Below are 13,236 nucleotides of genomic sequence, written 5' to 3' on the forward strand. Positions count from 1 at the left end.
TCATCAAGATAAGGCATCATCACCTTAGTCATCCTAAAATTTGGATGACGTCAAAATTATCAAGCAATTCAATTGGTCACCACATAAATAATTCAAAATTTCCCAAATCTTCAGATTTTATGTGCACCGCATGTGCTATGAGAAAATTAATCTTAAGAACCTCTTATCTTAAGATCAAAGTTGAACCACTACAATTTCTTGAACGCATTCAAGGAGAAATTTGTGTTCAATTCATCCATTCGTCGGACCATATTGGTACTTCATGGTACTTATTGATGCATCAACTAGACGGTCCTATATGTGTTTGCTATCCACATAAAATCATGCATCTGCATGATTCATTGCTCAAATTATCAAAATAAGAGCACATTATTCGGAACACCTAATAAAATCCATCAGGATTGATAATGCCGCTAAATTCTCCTCCAAAGCCTTCAATTATTATTGTATGGCTCTAGGCATTACTGTGGAATATTTTTATATCATATATACATACACAAAATGGATTAGCCAAATCTCTTATCAAGAGATCAATTGATAGACCATTATCAAAGAATTGCAAATCACCAACATCATGTTGGCATTATACGGTCTTATAAACCATAAATTTAATTCAAAATCATCTTATTGCAATCATAACGGCACCCCCCCATTGCAGTAATTACGTGGAATCTTGACCTCAGCCAAATATTTCCCATCTGCGTGTCGTTTATGTTTCAATACATACTGATATCACCACCAAAGCATACATACGTGGGCATTGAGGATCCATACAAGATATTAATCTGTCATTCATAAAATATCTTGGACCACCCTAAGGGATTAGTTCATTCATTAGAAAACCGTATGCTGATTACATTTGAGGAAAATTTCAGGCATTAGGGTGAGATTAATACCACATATATAGAATGCCAGGAATTATAAATTATAAAAGAGTGTTATCACATTCGATCCTCATATCCACGTATACACAAAGTATATCTGAACCAATAGTTTAGAATATATTATATTTGCAACACATTGCAAATAGCCTGCCAAATGCATTTACTCATCTAAAGTGTCATCAAATAATATTCCTACAATTAATGTGCCAGAAAGAAGTGAAATGTCACTCAACTCCCATATCAAAATAAGAGGGGGAGAAGTATGGTCACAAGCTAGGAATACAACTTATTACAAGCATCCGCGGAAATAGGGGGAGACATCCTCCAAGAAAGTAAATGCAAATCAACATCATAAATGTTGTTAAACACTTAATGGATTTATTCGAATCCAAAGGCTATGAATGTTTTGCATTCAAAAGCTCGATATATGTGCACGTAAATTAGGCACCGGGTCGTGGAACACCCTAATTCTATTATCGTGGGAAATGACATAGAATTCGAAAGGGTTAATTTCTCACAAGATATATATCGATTCTAATCAATCAATCAATCAATCATATTAAGACTACAAGTTTGTCGACATATACTCCTATTGAAAATTGCTATACACCTTTAACTGGATTCAAACCAAAAAGTCCTAGGCAGAGTGCTAACAAACACTCAAATTGGGTCAAATCAAAAGGTGGCAATTAAGGAGAAGTGCTCTCATTTTCACATAATGAAGTATCATCTACTTCTCATTATGATTTTCTTCGAGAAAACATGGTGGTGAGACAGCGAGAGCTTGTAGCACATGGTTTCACGTAGAGATAGAACAACATACCACTCAAGGTATACGTGAGAATTATGTTCCCATATTCAAATATTGGCAGATCAATTGAATTTGATACATTTGGATTTATATATCCCTAGAGGATTTAGTATTCTAATCCAAAATGAAAAATCACAACATATAATTACATACAAGTCACTCTATGACTTGAGATAGTCAGGTTGATTGTGGTACAACTGACTAGATGAGTATCTCCTATAAAAGGATTACTCTAAATGCATATGTGTGTTCATGAATAAATTCCAAATGGAATTTGCATCATCTCAATACACAAACAACACACATTCATTGATGGAATTCGAGATGAAAGTTGGTAAAACCAACAGATGTTTAAGTTTTTCAACTTAAGCACATATATCAGTTTGTCACTATTCAATTAATATTGGAAAATCGTATCCATCAAACACCTGTGTTCATTCCATCCCTAAAAATGGATCAATACCCATTTAGACCCTGGGATTAGAAACTAAGTGCCAAAGCGCTTTTGTATCATACAAATTGCAACAGGCTTGATATTGCTTTTGTAGATACTTTGCTAGCTCAAATTAGCGCAACTCTAACAATGCCATACAGGTAGGAGTCAAATCAGATATCCACAGATATCTAGAAGGCACAAAAGATCTTGATTTGTTATTATCAAATCAGAACACGACAAAAGTGGGATATCGAGGTACTGGCCAACTAATCCCTATTATGCCAGAATATAAACTGATATCAAAGTACTAAAGTTTTATATGAATCATCAAAATAGATTCTAATGGTAAACTTTAGATCATTCTGAAGCATCACACCAATATATGACTTCTCTGAATCATTAAACACTTGCTAAGACATAGCACAGCTCCAACAAAATGCCCTTGGACATAAATTAATAATATCTTCAGATATTTCCAAGGCGCAATTGATCTTGGCTCTAGTTAAGACAATCATAGTTGGTTACACTAACGACGACTACATGTCTGATCCCCACAATCCTAGACCTAAACATGTTTTATAATTTTACATGGTGGAACAACTACATCTTGGAAGTCATCAAAACTGATTTTTGTAGCTATATCCACTAATCATTTTGAAATAATTGCATTATATGAAGCTTCAAATAAAATCATATGGCTTCACAGAATGATTAACCACATACAACTATCATGTGGCATTGGTTCAATACTGAAACCAACAATTATCTATGAAGATAATTTGCTTGCATTTATGTAATAGGAAGCAAGCTATATAAAGGGCAATATCACTAAATACATTGCTCATAAACTATTTTATGGGGAAATAGAAACCTTGCAAACCAAATTATGAGATTTGCAAGGCTCAGGGGGAGACTCTCTCTAAATCGTAACCAATACAACCAACCACAATCATCAGATTATATAATTGTACTCTTTTCCTAATGAGTTTTTCCTATCAAGATTTTTCTCATACATAGGTTTTTAATGAGGCAATATTATGTCATATCTCTAATTTTCCCCACTGGGGTTTTTAAAGGGATATTCAAGACATATTACATATATCATATCTTCTGTTTTCTCACTAGAGTTTTTAAGAAGATATTTAGGATATAATTTCTCCTCATATTTTCCCATCAGGTTTTGGGGGAGAATAAGTTCAAACATGATCAACAGATCATAATCATTCAAACTTACTATGAGTTTTTCCTTCGAGGTTTTTCTCATATAAGTTTGCAATCAATGATATTCCATATCATTTTCTCCTTATATTTTCCCACTGGGTTTTAAAAGAGTTTTTAATGGAATACCAACACATATATGTCATATCAAAATTTTCTCCTATTTTCCCAAAAGGGTTTAAGGAGTTTTTCTCGTGACATATACATACATACATCTCCTGAATTTTCCCATAGGATTCTCAAGGAGCCTTTCCGATTGATTACAAGACCACAAGAAGATCAAATTGATTACAAAACCACAAGAAGAACAAATTGATCAAGGGGGAGTGTTGTGAAGAAAATTAGATTAGTGATCAATTATTGTAATTAGTTAATTAGTAGTTCATGAAGGGGCCACTCCGAAGGGGCCATCCCAAAAGGGCCACCCCGAAGGGGCCATCCCGAAGGGGCATGTCCTTTCGGGCTTCTTGGTCTTGTATATAAACTGTAATCCCTCATCAATCAAGTCAATCGATCATTCGTTCCCTCAATCCTTTCTCTCTTTCACTTTTACTCTCAACAATTTTGAAGTTGTGATTCCATTTGTGTTCTTAGATATGGATTTTGAAAGAAGCAAGTTTCTTAAACATTGAGCTCCACACCAAATTATAATTTCATATTGGTTTGCTCATTTCTTTGCTAGGTTAGAACATTGCAATTTTCTATCTTCTATTTATGTTTTTTATTTTCATGCTAGTCTCTTGTTAGGCGTTTTAAATGTATCATTGGAAAAAACTATCTATTGCCTCTATTAGATGTCTATTGTGCAATCTATTATATTTATTCATCACATGATGTCTAATTATTTATTTCTAGTAGTATATCTTCCATAGATCACTATATGCCAATACTGAATATATATGTCCAAAAAATGAAAAAGGAGATACTCAACACACTACTATATGTACTTCTAAATAACTACATCCTCCCTTGTAGAAGATGAATGTCCTCCGTAGTTTCTTAGTACTGGAAAGTATCTATGCAACTAGGGTATTTGGCCATAGAAAGGTATAAAAGGCCATATTCAACTGCAGAAGCCATCCTTAAAGAATATAGTCACCGGCAAACAATCTTAAAGATATATAGATGCTTTTTTATTATCGAAGACTCACTATGAAACAATCTTATATGTAGAAAATGGTTAGATAAGCATTATTAGTATATTAGCCCCACTCGTAGTAGCACATATCTCATTGATGTCACAACACAAAAAAATCGTAGGGGTAGAAAGATGCCACTTATTAGTTGTTATATATTGTCTCACTGCTAATAATTAAACAAGCATAAGAGACACAAACATAATGTTTAAATAGTATTACTAATAGATGGGCCCCACTAGTGGAGATGCAAATCCTCTAACGTCCATCAGACTTTGGGTAATTGACGCGTGGGCCTAGACGCACGCGTCAGTGACCGAGGAGGACGTTAGGAAAGACTCATCCCGTTAGAGGTTGCAAATATATCTTACCGCTAACGCATTGTCAAAAAATCTTAGAGGTAGAAAGTTATTGTTGCTTAATTATCTAAAATCATTGCCTTAATAATTGCCCATTTATCTTAGAGATAGAAAGTTGGTATGGCCTTAGAAGCACTTAGGGCAAGTACAACCATTTAAACAGCTACTGTTTTTTTTGTCACACACAGACAACTAAATAGACAGCTTGTACAGCGGTTAGACAGTTGTTGTCTATTTGACAGTTTGCAAGATATTTAAATCATCCTTTAACACGTAAATCATGGCGATCTAGTATATAATTTGATCTTTATAGCCATTTTGGTGCTTACAAGAGAGAACACATGATATATTAAATAATTCGCATGAGTCGCTTAAAGAAGCATATATATAATATATATTCATATGAGAAGGTTGTTAGAGATACATGATATGATATAATAGAAGCAATAATACTTTGATTAACACATGCAGCTCTAATTTTTCCTTTGCCCATAATGCTACCATATATGCTCAACCAAATCATTTTTGAGCATGGGATAGGATTATCATTGTACTCTGGTAGCTCTATTTCCGTCAGGTGTCGGGACTCTGGAGGCGAGGGCCGCGTCTTCCAACTAAAGAAAGAAAGCTGCAGCTCGATTGTTGCTGTTTTACTGTGAGAAAATCTTAGTGATAGAAAGCTGGAATGTAAATGTCCCTAGTAAATGTGCCCACCTTGCAGAGGTACGCACCTCATATTTGTATATTACCAAAAAAACCTTAGAGATAGAAATGCTTAAATATGGAGAGAATTATTTTCTTTCCGTAACTTACAATTAGATTTACAGTCAAATTATATTCAAACGCATCCGTTTAAGTTTTTATCCAAGATAATGATAACATAAAGAAACTTTTCATGAATTTTTGGTATTTTTCCCACTTGTAAAATAATTTCTAGGCATTTATAAATCTATTTTCAGTTTTAAATCATAGAAAATCGCAGGAACATGATAAAATAGTGAAAAATTCACTGGAGTCATATATAAGCATGTTGGATCCAACAAAAATCACTAAGATACCATTTGAGCTACTAAAAAGTAGAAATTTCTATGAAACTCGTTTTGGGGCCAAATAGCTAAGTTGAAGAGAAAAAGGACCAAGAAACTAATCACAACTTTTTTAGGGCCAAGGAAATAATTCTCTCTAGTCTTGGTTCCCCTAACTAGGACTATGAATCCGGGACCAGGTCTGGCCTTGAATTCTGGTCCAGCGACCGGAAATAAGGGGTTTGTAAGGCCGGAAAAAAAAAAACAATTGGTGCAAGCAACCACAACTTTACTTAAGGTTCATGGGACTTCAATCCGAAACCAGTTTATCTGGTGCATTGTTTCTTTACAATCCCATTTAGGGCATGTACAATGGTTTAGACAGCTGTCGTCTATAAGTGTCTCGTATATAGCATACAAATAATAAAACAGACAACCCATACAATGATTTGTCTATTACGCTGTCTACAAGGCATTTAATCCAAACATAGAGTCATATATCATGATAATCAAGCATAAACTAGATCTTTGTGTGCCATTTTGTTGCTTTCTAGGAGTACAAAACACATGTCGAATGCTAGATAATACAATCCTATTAACATGGTAATGGATTATATATTACATTTCACTTCATGATTATAAATTACCTTGTGACTTCTACATTTTATAAGGACTATTTCATAAAATAACTAGAGGCTATATTGTAAAATGAAAAATATCCGCTTATCTCTATCTCCTGTTCTCTCGATCTCTGTCAACCAGGTCTCTCTCTTTCTCGTCCCATGCTTTCTCTGCTGGTATTCTCTACAGCGTCCGGCGGCCGGACAGCGGAGCAGTCAGCTAGGTAGCGTGGAGGCCGGACGGTGCTGTAGCCTACATGCGAGCGGGCGGATGGCAAGCCGTAAGCGGCACAGCGGCAAGCAGTCGGAGAGCGGAGCGGCGGCGGCGGGTGAGCAGTCGGAGCGCGGAGCGACGACGGCTAGCTGCAGCTGGCCGGCTGGAGAGCGATGCGGGAGCTACGGTGTGGCATGGGGCGGGACACAGATCTGATTTTCACTCAATCCATGGGGGGCCGTCGCTTCAATCCACAGCTGTTACAACCGGCGACGATGCCGTCGCTACTCCTGGGAGCACGAGCCGTGGTCGTCGTCTCACGAGACGATGGCCTCGGCCGGTTCGGCATTTAATCACCCTTGATAAACGTAATTAACCGGACGTAGACGGCTAATTAAATGGCATTGTACATGCCCTTACACAACACACGTGACTCTAACTTGGATGCTTTCCTTTTGACCTAACCGTGGAAGATCCTTTAGCTCCGATTGATTACCCGGCCCACCCCTCACTATAACGGACCCTTTAGTCCCGGTTCATAACACCAATATGAAAAGGATCTACGTTATTTCTTGTTGGTTGCACCAATCAGAACTAATGTGTAAAGGACTTTTAGTCCTAGTTATTCATATCAAACACGACTAAAGGGTGACTTTTAGTCTCGGTTAGTTCTACAAATCGGAACAAAAAGGTCCATAAAATTTATACCTGAAGGTAATAAGATTGGAGACAAATGAGGAGGATGGGTGTGAGCTTCTCTACTGGTATGATGGTTCAGTATTCTGGATCATGGATTTCCATTGGTTATGGGCTTGGGTTATCGTTTTTGCGTGGTTTGTGTGAGACTGCGAAGTATAAAAATTTGAAGGCAAAACTGTTGATGGCTATAGAAATAGCTATAGATGGGCTTACTAATATAAGCCCACTTGTCTTTACTTTTAGTGAACACGATCGGAGATCTTTATGGACTGGCCTGTTTTTGTTAAAAAAAAAACAAATGTATTTGCTCCATAGGGACGTGCTCCCTACGTCCTGAAATGTAGGGCATTATAGAGTTCAAATTTTGTACTCAAATGTAAGACATTGTAAGTTGAGAGTAAATCAAATCATCTTAATTGTGCATCGTTTTCGGGTTTTTTCCAATAGAAAAACGTGCATGCAGCCGTATATGGGGAGGTGCATGGGAAAGAGCATGCTTATTAATTAGCACATATTTAGTTACCTAAATAAAGTTCTAATGCTTAATAATTAGGGGTAGGAGAATTTTTTTTTCTATCTCCATAATCTATTAGAAAAATCCTAGAATGACCTACATTTCAGGATGGAGGGAGTAGATCGTTTTAACTTTTGTTGGTTCATAAGACTTTTGCTATGAATCTAAATATATGTTATTTTATATCTAGATGTATAGTAAATATTATAAATCTAGACTCTATTTGGAGAAATAGCCAAGAGTTATTTTGAGGGCTAAAGTTTAGCTTAAGAAAATAACCCTTCAATGAAATAGCCCTTCAGGTGTTTGGATCCAAGAGTTATTTGGCTCATAAAACACTTTTTCAATCATTGGGATGCTACTTTTCCAAGAGAGAGTGAGAGAATCAGTGGGCCCCGCACAAAATAGCCCCAAATAGCATCTCTTGGGGGGATTTTTTTTGGGTAGGTTATTTGCGGATAGCCCAAAAAAAACCCTCCCGTTTGGCTCCCTTTGAGCTATTTGGGGTTATTTGGGGTGGGCTAAAAAATAACCTATGGATCCAAACATGGCCCTAGGGCCTGTTTGGAGAAATAGCCTAGAGCTATTTTGAAGGTTATTTTTTGGCCCATCCAAATAGCTCTTTGCTGTTTGGATCCCTAGGCTATTTTAGCTTTAATGCACTTTTCTAATTATTGGAATCCCCCTACAACCGGATCTCGTGTGGTGGGGGGGTAGCGAGATAAGGTGGGCCCACATGCAAATAGCCCAAATAGCACCCCTTGAGGGGGCTATTTTTTTTAGGGGAGTTATTTTCAAATAGCCATGAAATAGTCCTCCCGTTTGGCTCCCTTTGAGCTATTTGGGGTGGGCTAAAAAATAACTTATGGATCCAAATAGCGCTCTAGTAAAGCTAAGACAATCTAGATTTTAGAATTGAGGGAGTATGTATATAGGATCCCTGCCCACAAACAACTTTCCGTCTTCCACGGGATAGCCATTTCTACGAGGGCACCTTCGCCTCGTGCTGCTCACTGCCCAGGTAACCTCTGCACATTCTAAAGTCTCTTGAATTGTTTATTCTAGAACATTTATTGTGAAACTAATTTCAGGTTTTGAGACTATCAATTCTACTAGAATAATCTAAGTAATTTGCTTTTGACGAGAGTTTATGTACAAAGCTTTTCTCGCTCCAACAGGCACTACGGGATTCTGGTTCTTTCCCGTAGTGAGGCCTGCTTGTACAAACACCCACTTTGTCCAGCATCGAAAAGATGAGATGTGGCGCAACTTATCAACGGGAAGATGACACATCAGTTTGGGCCGGGGAGCCCACCACTCACTCACGCAATAAATCCACCCACGTCACGACTCACGAGAATTTCATTCGCCTCTTTCGACCGGAGTCGTGCAGTACTCGCCCTCGCTTCGGCGTGCTCTGCGATTCCCAGGCGACCTCGGCGGCGGCGCCGCTCCGGCGTTGTCTACCCGACGGCTGGTATGCTCAGTTGCTCACTCCTTCCCATGTATCCCCGTCTGCTCCTCTCCTCGCCGTTCCCTTCCTCGCTCCTCTCTGTCCGCATCGTGTTTACGGTTTTGCGTGTTGCATCGCCCGGCTTTGTGCTAGATCTGCGCTGAAATTATCGATTTGGAGTTTTGGATCTCGGCAAAGATTAGGACGTGCTCCTGCCCTGCAGCTACTGTGCCGATTCTGACATGCCGCCCGTCTCTCATCTCCGTTTCTTCAAAGTGATCGAGCAGCACCAGCACGCGTCTCCACAATTTCTCGAGTTTTGCTGCGTCAGCGCCTCCTTGCGCCGCCGAAACACTGAAAAGTGCAGGCCCGCGAGCAGAGACTCTGAGTGATTCGTTGCTAACTCTGAAACTTCGCTCTACTCTACTTCTCGCTAGAGTCAAATCGCAAGCTAGATGCGGCGGCGCAGCGCTGAGCTTCCAAACACCCAGTCATGCAGTACACGCCTGCACACCTGCTCTCCTTGTACTAAATCAATGGAATAGATTGGGAGGAAAACCAATTTGAATCTGATTGCCGACCTCATAGAATATGGAAAGATCTGTCAGCAATTCCTATAAAATCTACCATCATTTTTCCTCTTACTGGCATAGTATACAGGTTCATCTTCAGTTTTGTCCACAGCTTTCGCCAAAAATTTCAGAAGTTAATTTACTGCTTTGCGACACAGAATTGTTAAGCAAAGGGAGCAATGAAGATATTTTTGACAGATTTCTAATTTATTTATTGAGTTTACAATATTTGGAGATATTAGTGCAGTTTCATGATTTCATCTTGTCTTGCCTGCCCGTGCTTATGTTTATTTATGTCATACCATTTTTTATGTGTTAAATTAAATGAAGACATTTAGTTCATCCTGTCAAACCGTATGATATAGTTTCATCTTGTCTTGCTCAATCCATCTCTTTTATGTATCCATATGTTTACCAAGAATTTGATCGTATCCTTAAACTAGAAATGATATTATATGCCTGGAATCTATTGCAACAAATAGGGGCTCGTATGTTTAAATAATCGCTTGAAATGATATAAAGTGAGATTGGTATTTAATGGGCTCGCAATCTCTGGGCATCATGTCTCATTTAGAACGAATGAATATGGAGCTATACAGTAACATGATACTTGTATGTCAGATTATATATATTTGAGGAACCAGTATATTTTGTTTGCATCTAGAGCCTTTGTATAAGTGATATTTTTTTGGCATGTATTCTTGATTTTTCGGGCTATCGATCTCATCTTTTTTCATTTGTGTGAAGGCTGAAAACTGCTACCTTGGTTTTGCCAGCAAGTCGTAGAACAAAATGGAGGAAATCAATGGTGCTTCTGTTCATGATATGGCTCTCGCTATGGTTGCTTATCCTGTTGTTCATGCTGATGACACTGCTGGAGTTCCAGTCCCCGTACAGACACTAATGCAATCTTTCTGGACATCCTGTGATAAGTGTGGATTCCAATTTGAATATGAACTTAAATATTTAGATCACTTAATGAAGTGCCGAATGTGTTATAATGCATTTGTGGCAAAGGAGACGGTTGGTCGTGCCCATAGAAAGAATAAATCTGTTGTTCACAAAGGCAAGGTTTCAGGAAAACGATTGCTGGCTCTTCCGCCTACAGAGAGTAGTGCAAGTGTTCCTGAGAGTTTTCATCCAATAGAAGGTCACCTGGTTAAGTCACCTGGTGCTGACTACAAGGTGCAATGATTTCTGCATTATTTTTTGTTTTCTAGTTGTATATCCATATAGCTCCTATTGGCATGATCTCCTAGCTTTCATATCTTAGATATTGATACAAGTAAAAGATGGAATGACACAATTTGCAGTACTTAAACCATAGGAATATTAAGGTGTTTTTCGTACTATTCAGCACACTACTGTTACAAAAAAAACTAGCAAGCTCTACTACTACATTTTTTTTTACAAGCGTAGCAAGCTGTCTTATTGCAAAATTAACTGGTTTACACATCTATTTTACATATTCATCACATGATACATTTTTTGTAAGACCCTGAATCCTCACCTACTCCAGGCAAAATGACTATGTTGATGGAACTGGACTTATTGAATTTTGAATGTTTGTACTTCCCACACATTCTAGCATTTAATTTGTGATTAGGTGGTATTGTTTTTTTTTTGTCAATGATAACCGAATAATAACTTACTCGATGTGCTATATTATTTTTATCCAGGCTGCAGAAGATGACTGTTTTGAAAACCCAGCAGAGCCTCAAGGAATACCAAAGGAAGCTTCTCCTGAAGCCGTTGTTGCAGAACTAAAAAGAATACCAGACTTGTCCCGTGATGATTTCCTCAAGGCATTCAATATACTTAGGCGCAATGTTTTTGAGTTCAGAATACTTGTAGCATTTCCTATGAACTTAAAGAAGAAATGGCTACTAAAGGAAATCAAGAAGCGAAACTGCTAACATGCTATAATGATAACGATGGAGCAGCATATGATGCATGATACTTTTTCTATATCATTGGTACTGTTTAGCGACTTAGTTCGATGTTGTAATCAGCTGTTCTGGATTTTTACCTTTTGATTTTTCTAGCCGGAATTTATATTTCTTGGACAGAATTTATCCTTCCATTACTATGTGTACTTTAATTTAATATGTTAGTTTGTTCATATCTACTAGGCTGATTTTGATGCGATTCTAAAACTATTTGTACATGTGGGTTCCATGGTAGTGTGGTTCGCTTCTAATTTCTCCCAAAAACTGCATGAAATTTTACAAAATTTGATGTTAACCTTTTCTTTCAAATGTCTAGCTTAGCTGTATAGGTGATGTGCTATATACCATATGTTTTGTGCTAGTTTGAGCAAACACATCGAAAGTCTTGCACTTTTAGTAATTTGCTTCGGAAAAGCCATGGAAAAAATCAATATATATAAAGGCAACTTATTGTAACCCATTAGCGCTGCACATTATTTACTTGTGTCCCTTGAGTAAAATTTTTTCTTGAGGAAGTGGGTACCTATGTTATATGGTTTTTTCCCCATAGCAGCAGAAATAATATTTGCTTTCAATTTTCTATCATTCTGTCATGAGAGGTAAAAAATACGATGAAGGTTTTTTTTTTGGAAAAGAAAAATTTTATTAATTTCAAGCACAATACATCAAGGTGATACATCGTCTTGAAATTTTCCCGACCTCTGACTAAAACGACACACAGCCTAAAAAAAGTTTCATATAGATCCTTCCACACTAATGACTGTCAATTCTAAGACTGGATCCGCCTGTCCAGCCTCGATGCATCATGTAGCCGGCCAGCGATGAAGGCACACGCGGCCAGCCGGTGGTGTACCCATCGGGTCCACCGTGGTGATGGGCTGCAGAGGCGGCATTCCACCCCCATGCGATGGTGTAGGCGGCCGCGACGTAGGTGTATACGCAGGGGGTGGGGGGTTCCTTGGTGCCGGCGACGCAGGCCCATGTGCCCCAATGGGCAGTGTATCCGCTGGGTTCGTCTGGGAAGGGTGGCAGCGATGAGATGGCACCTACCCGGAGAGGGGTTCCGCTCCCTGACGCGTTGGTGGAGCTGGCCGACGACACGGGTAGGCACGCGGATCGGAGACTGCAGATCGGTTCGGCAGCGGCCGAGGGCTAATTTCTCTGGCAGATCTACACCTGGCGCGGTAGTGGTTGGATGCGGAGGGGGGATGGGGTGCCTGGCTGCGTGGTGGGAGGGGGGAGGGTATCAGCGGCAGTATGGTTGCAGGGGAGTCGTCAGCGGCGGTGTGGAGGGCGGGGGGTGTAGCGAGTGGGGACGAAGGGGGATGAGATTTGGGGCGGATGAG

General features: G+C 38.7%; 1 protein-coding gene across 2 annotated transcripts; it reads left to right on the forward strand.

Moving 5' to 3' along the window:
* Positions 1-9,226: 9,226 nt before the first annotated feature.
* LOC120713606 lies at positions 9,227-12,078 on the forward strand. Of its 2 annotated transcripts, XM_039999534.1 has the most exons (4): positions 9,227-9,257; positions 9,311-9,393; positions 10,718-11,126; positions 11,621-12,078. In XM_039999534.1, the coding sequence occupies exons 3-4, from the start codon at positions 10,734-10,736 to the stop codon at positions 11,855-11,857; spliced, it is 630 nt and encodes a 209-aa protein (XP_039855468.1). In that variant the 5' UTR covers positions 9,227-9,257; positions 9,311-9,393; positions 10,718-10,733; the 3' UTR covers positions 11,858-12,078. The 2 variants fall into 2 exon arrangements, with proteins under 2 accessions (XP_039855468.1, XP_039855466.1); XM_039999532.1 differs by lacking the exon at positions 9,227-9,257 and having other exon boundaries at positions 9,305-9,393; positions 10,689-11,126.
* Positions 12,079-13,236: the final 1,158 nt, after the last annotated feature.

This window comes from Panicum virgatum, chromosome 6K, assembly GCF_016808335.1.
Source record: "Panicum virgatum strain AP13 chromosome 6K, P.virgatum_v5, whole genome shotgun sequence".
Lineage (NCBI taxonomy): Eukaryota > Viridiplantae > Streptophyta > Magnoliopsida > Poales > Poaceae > Panicum > Panicum virgatum.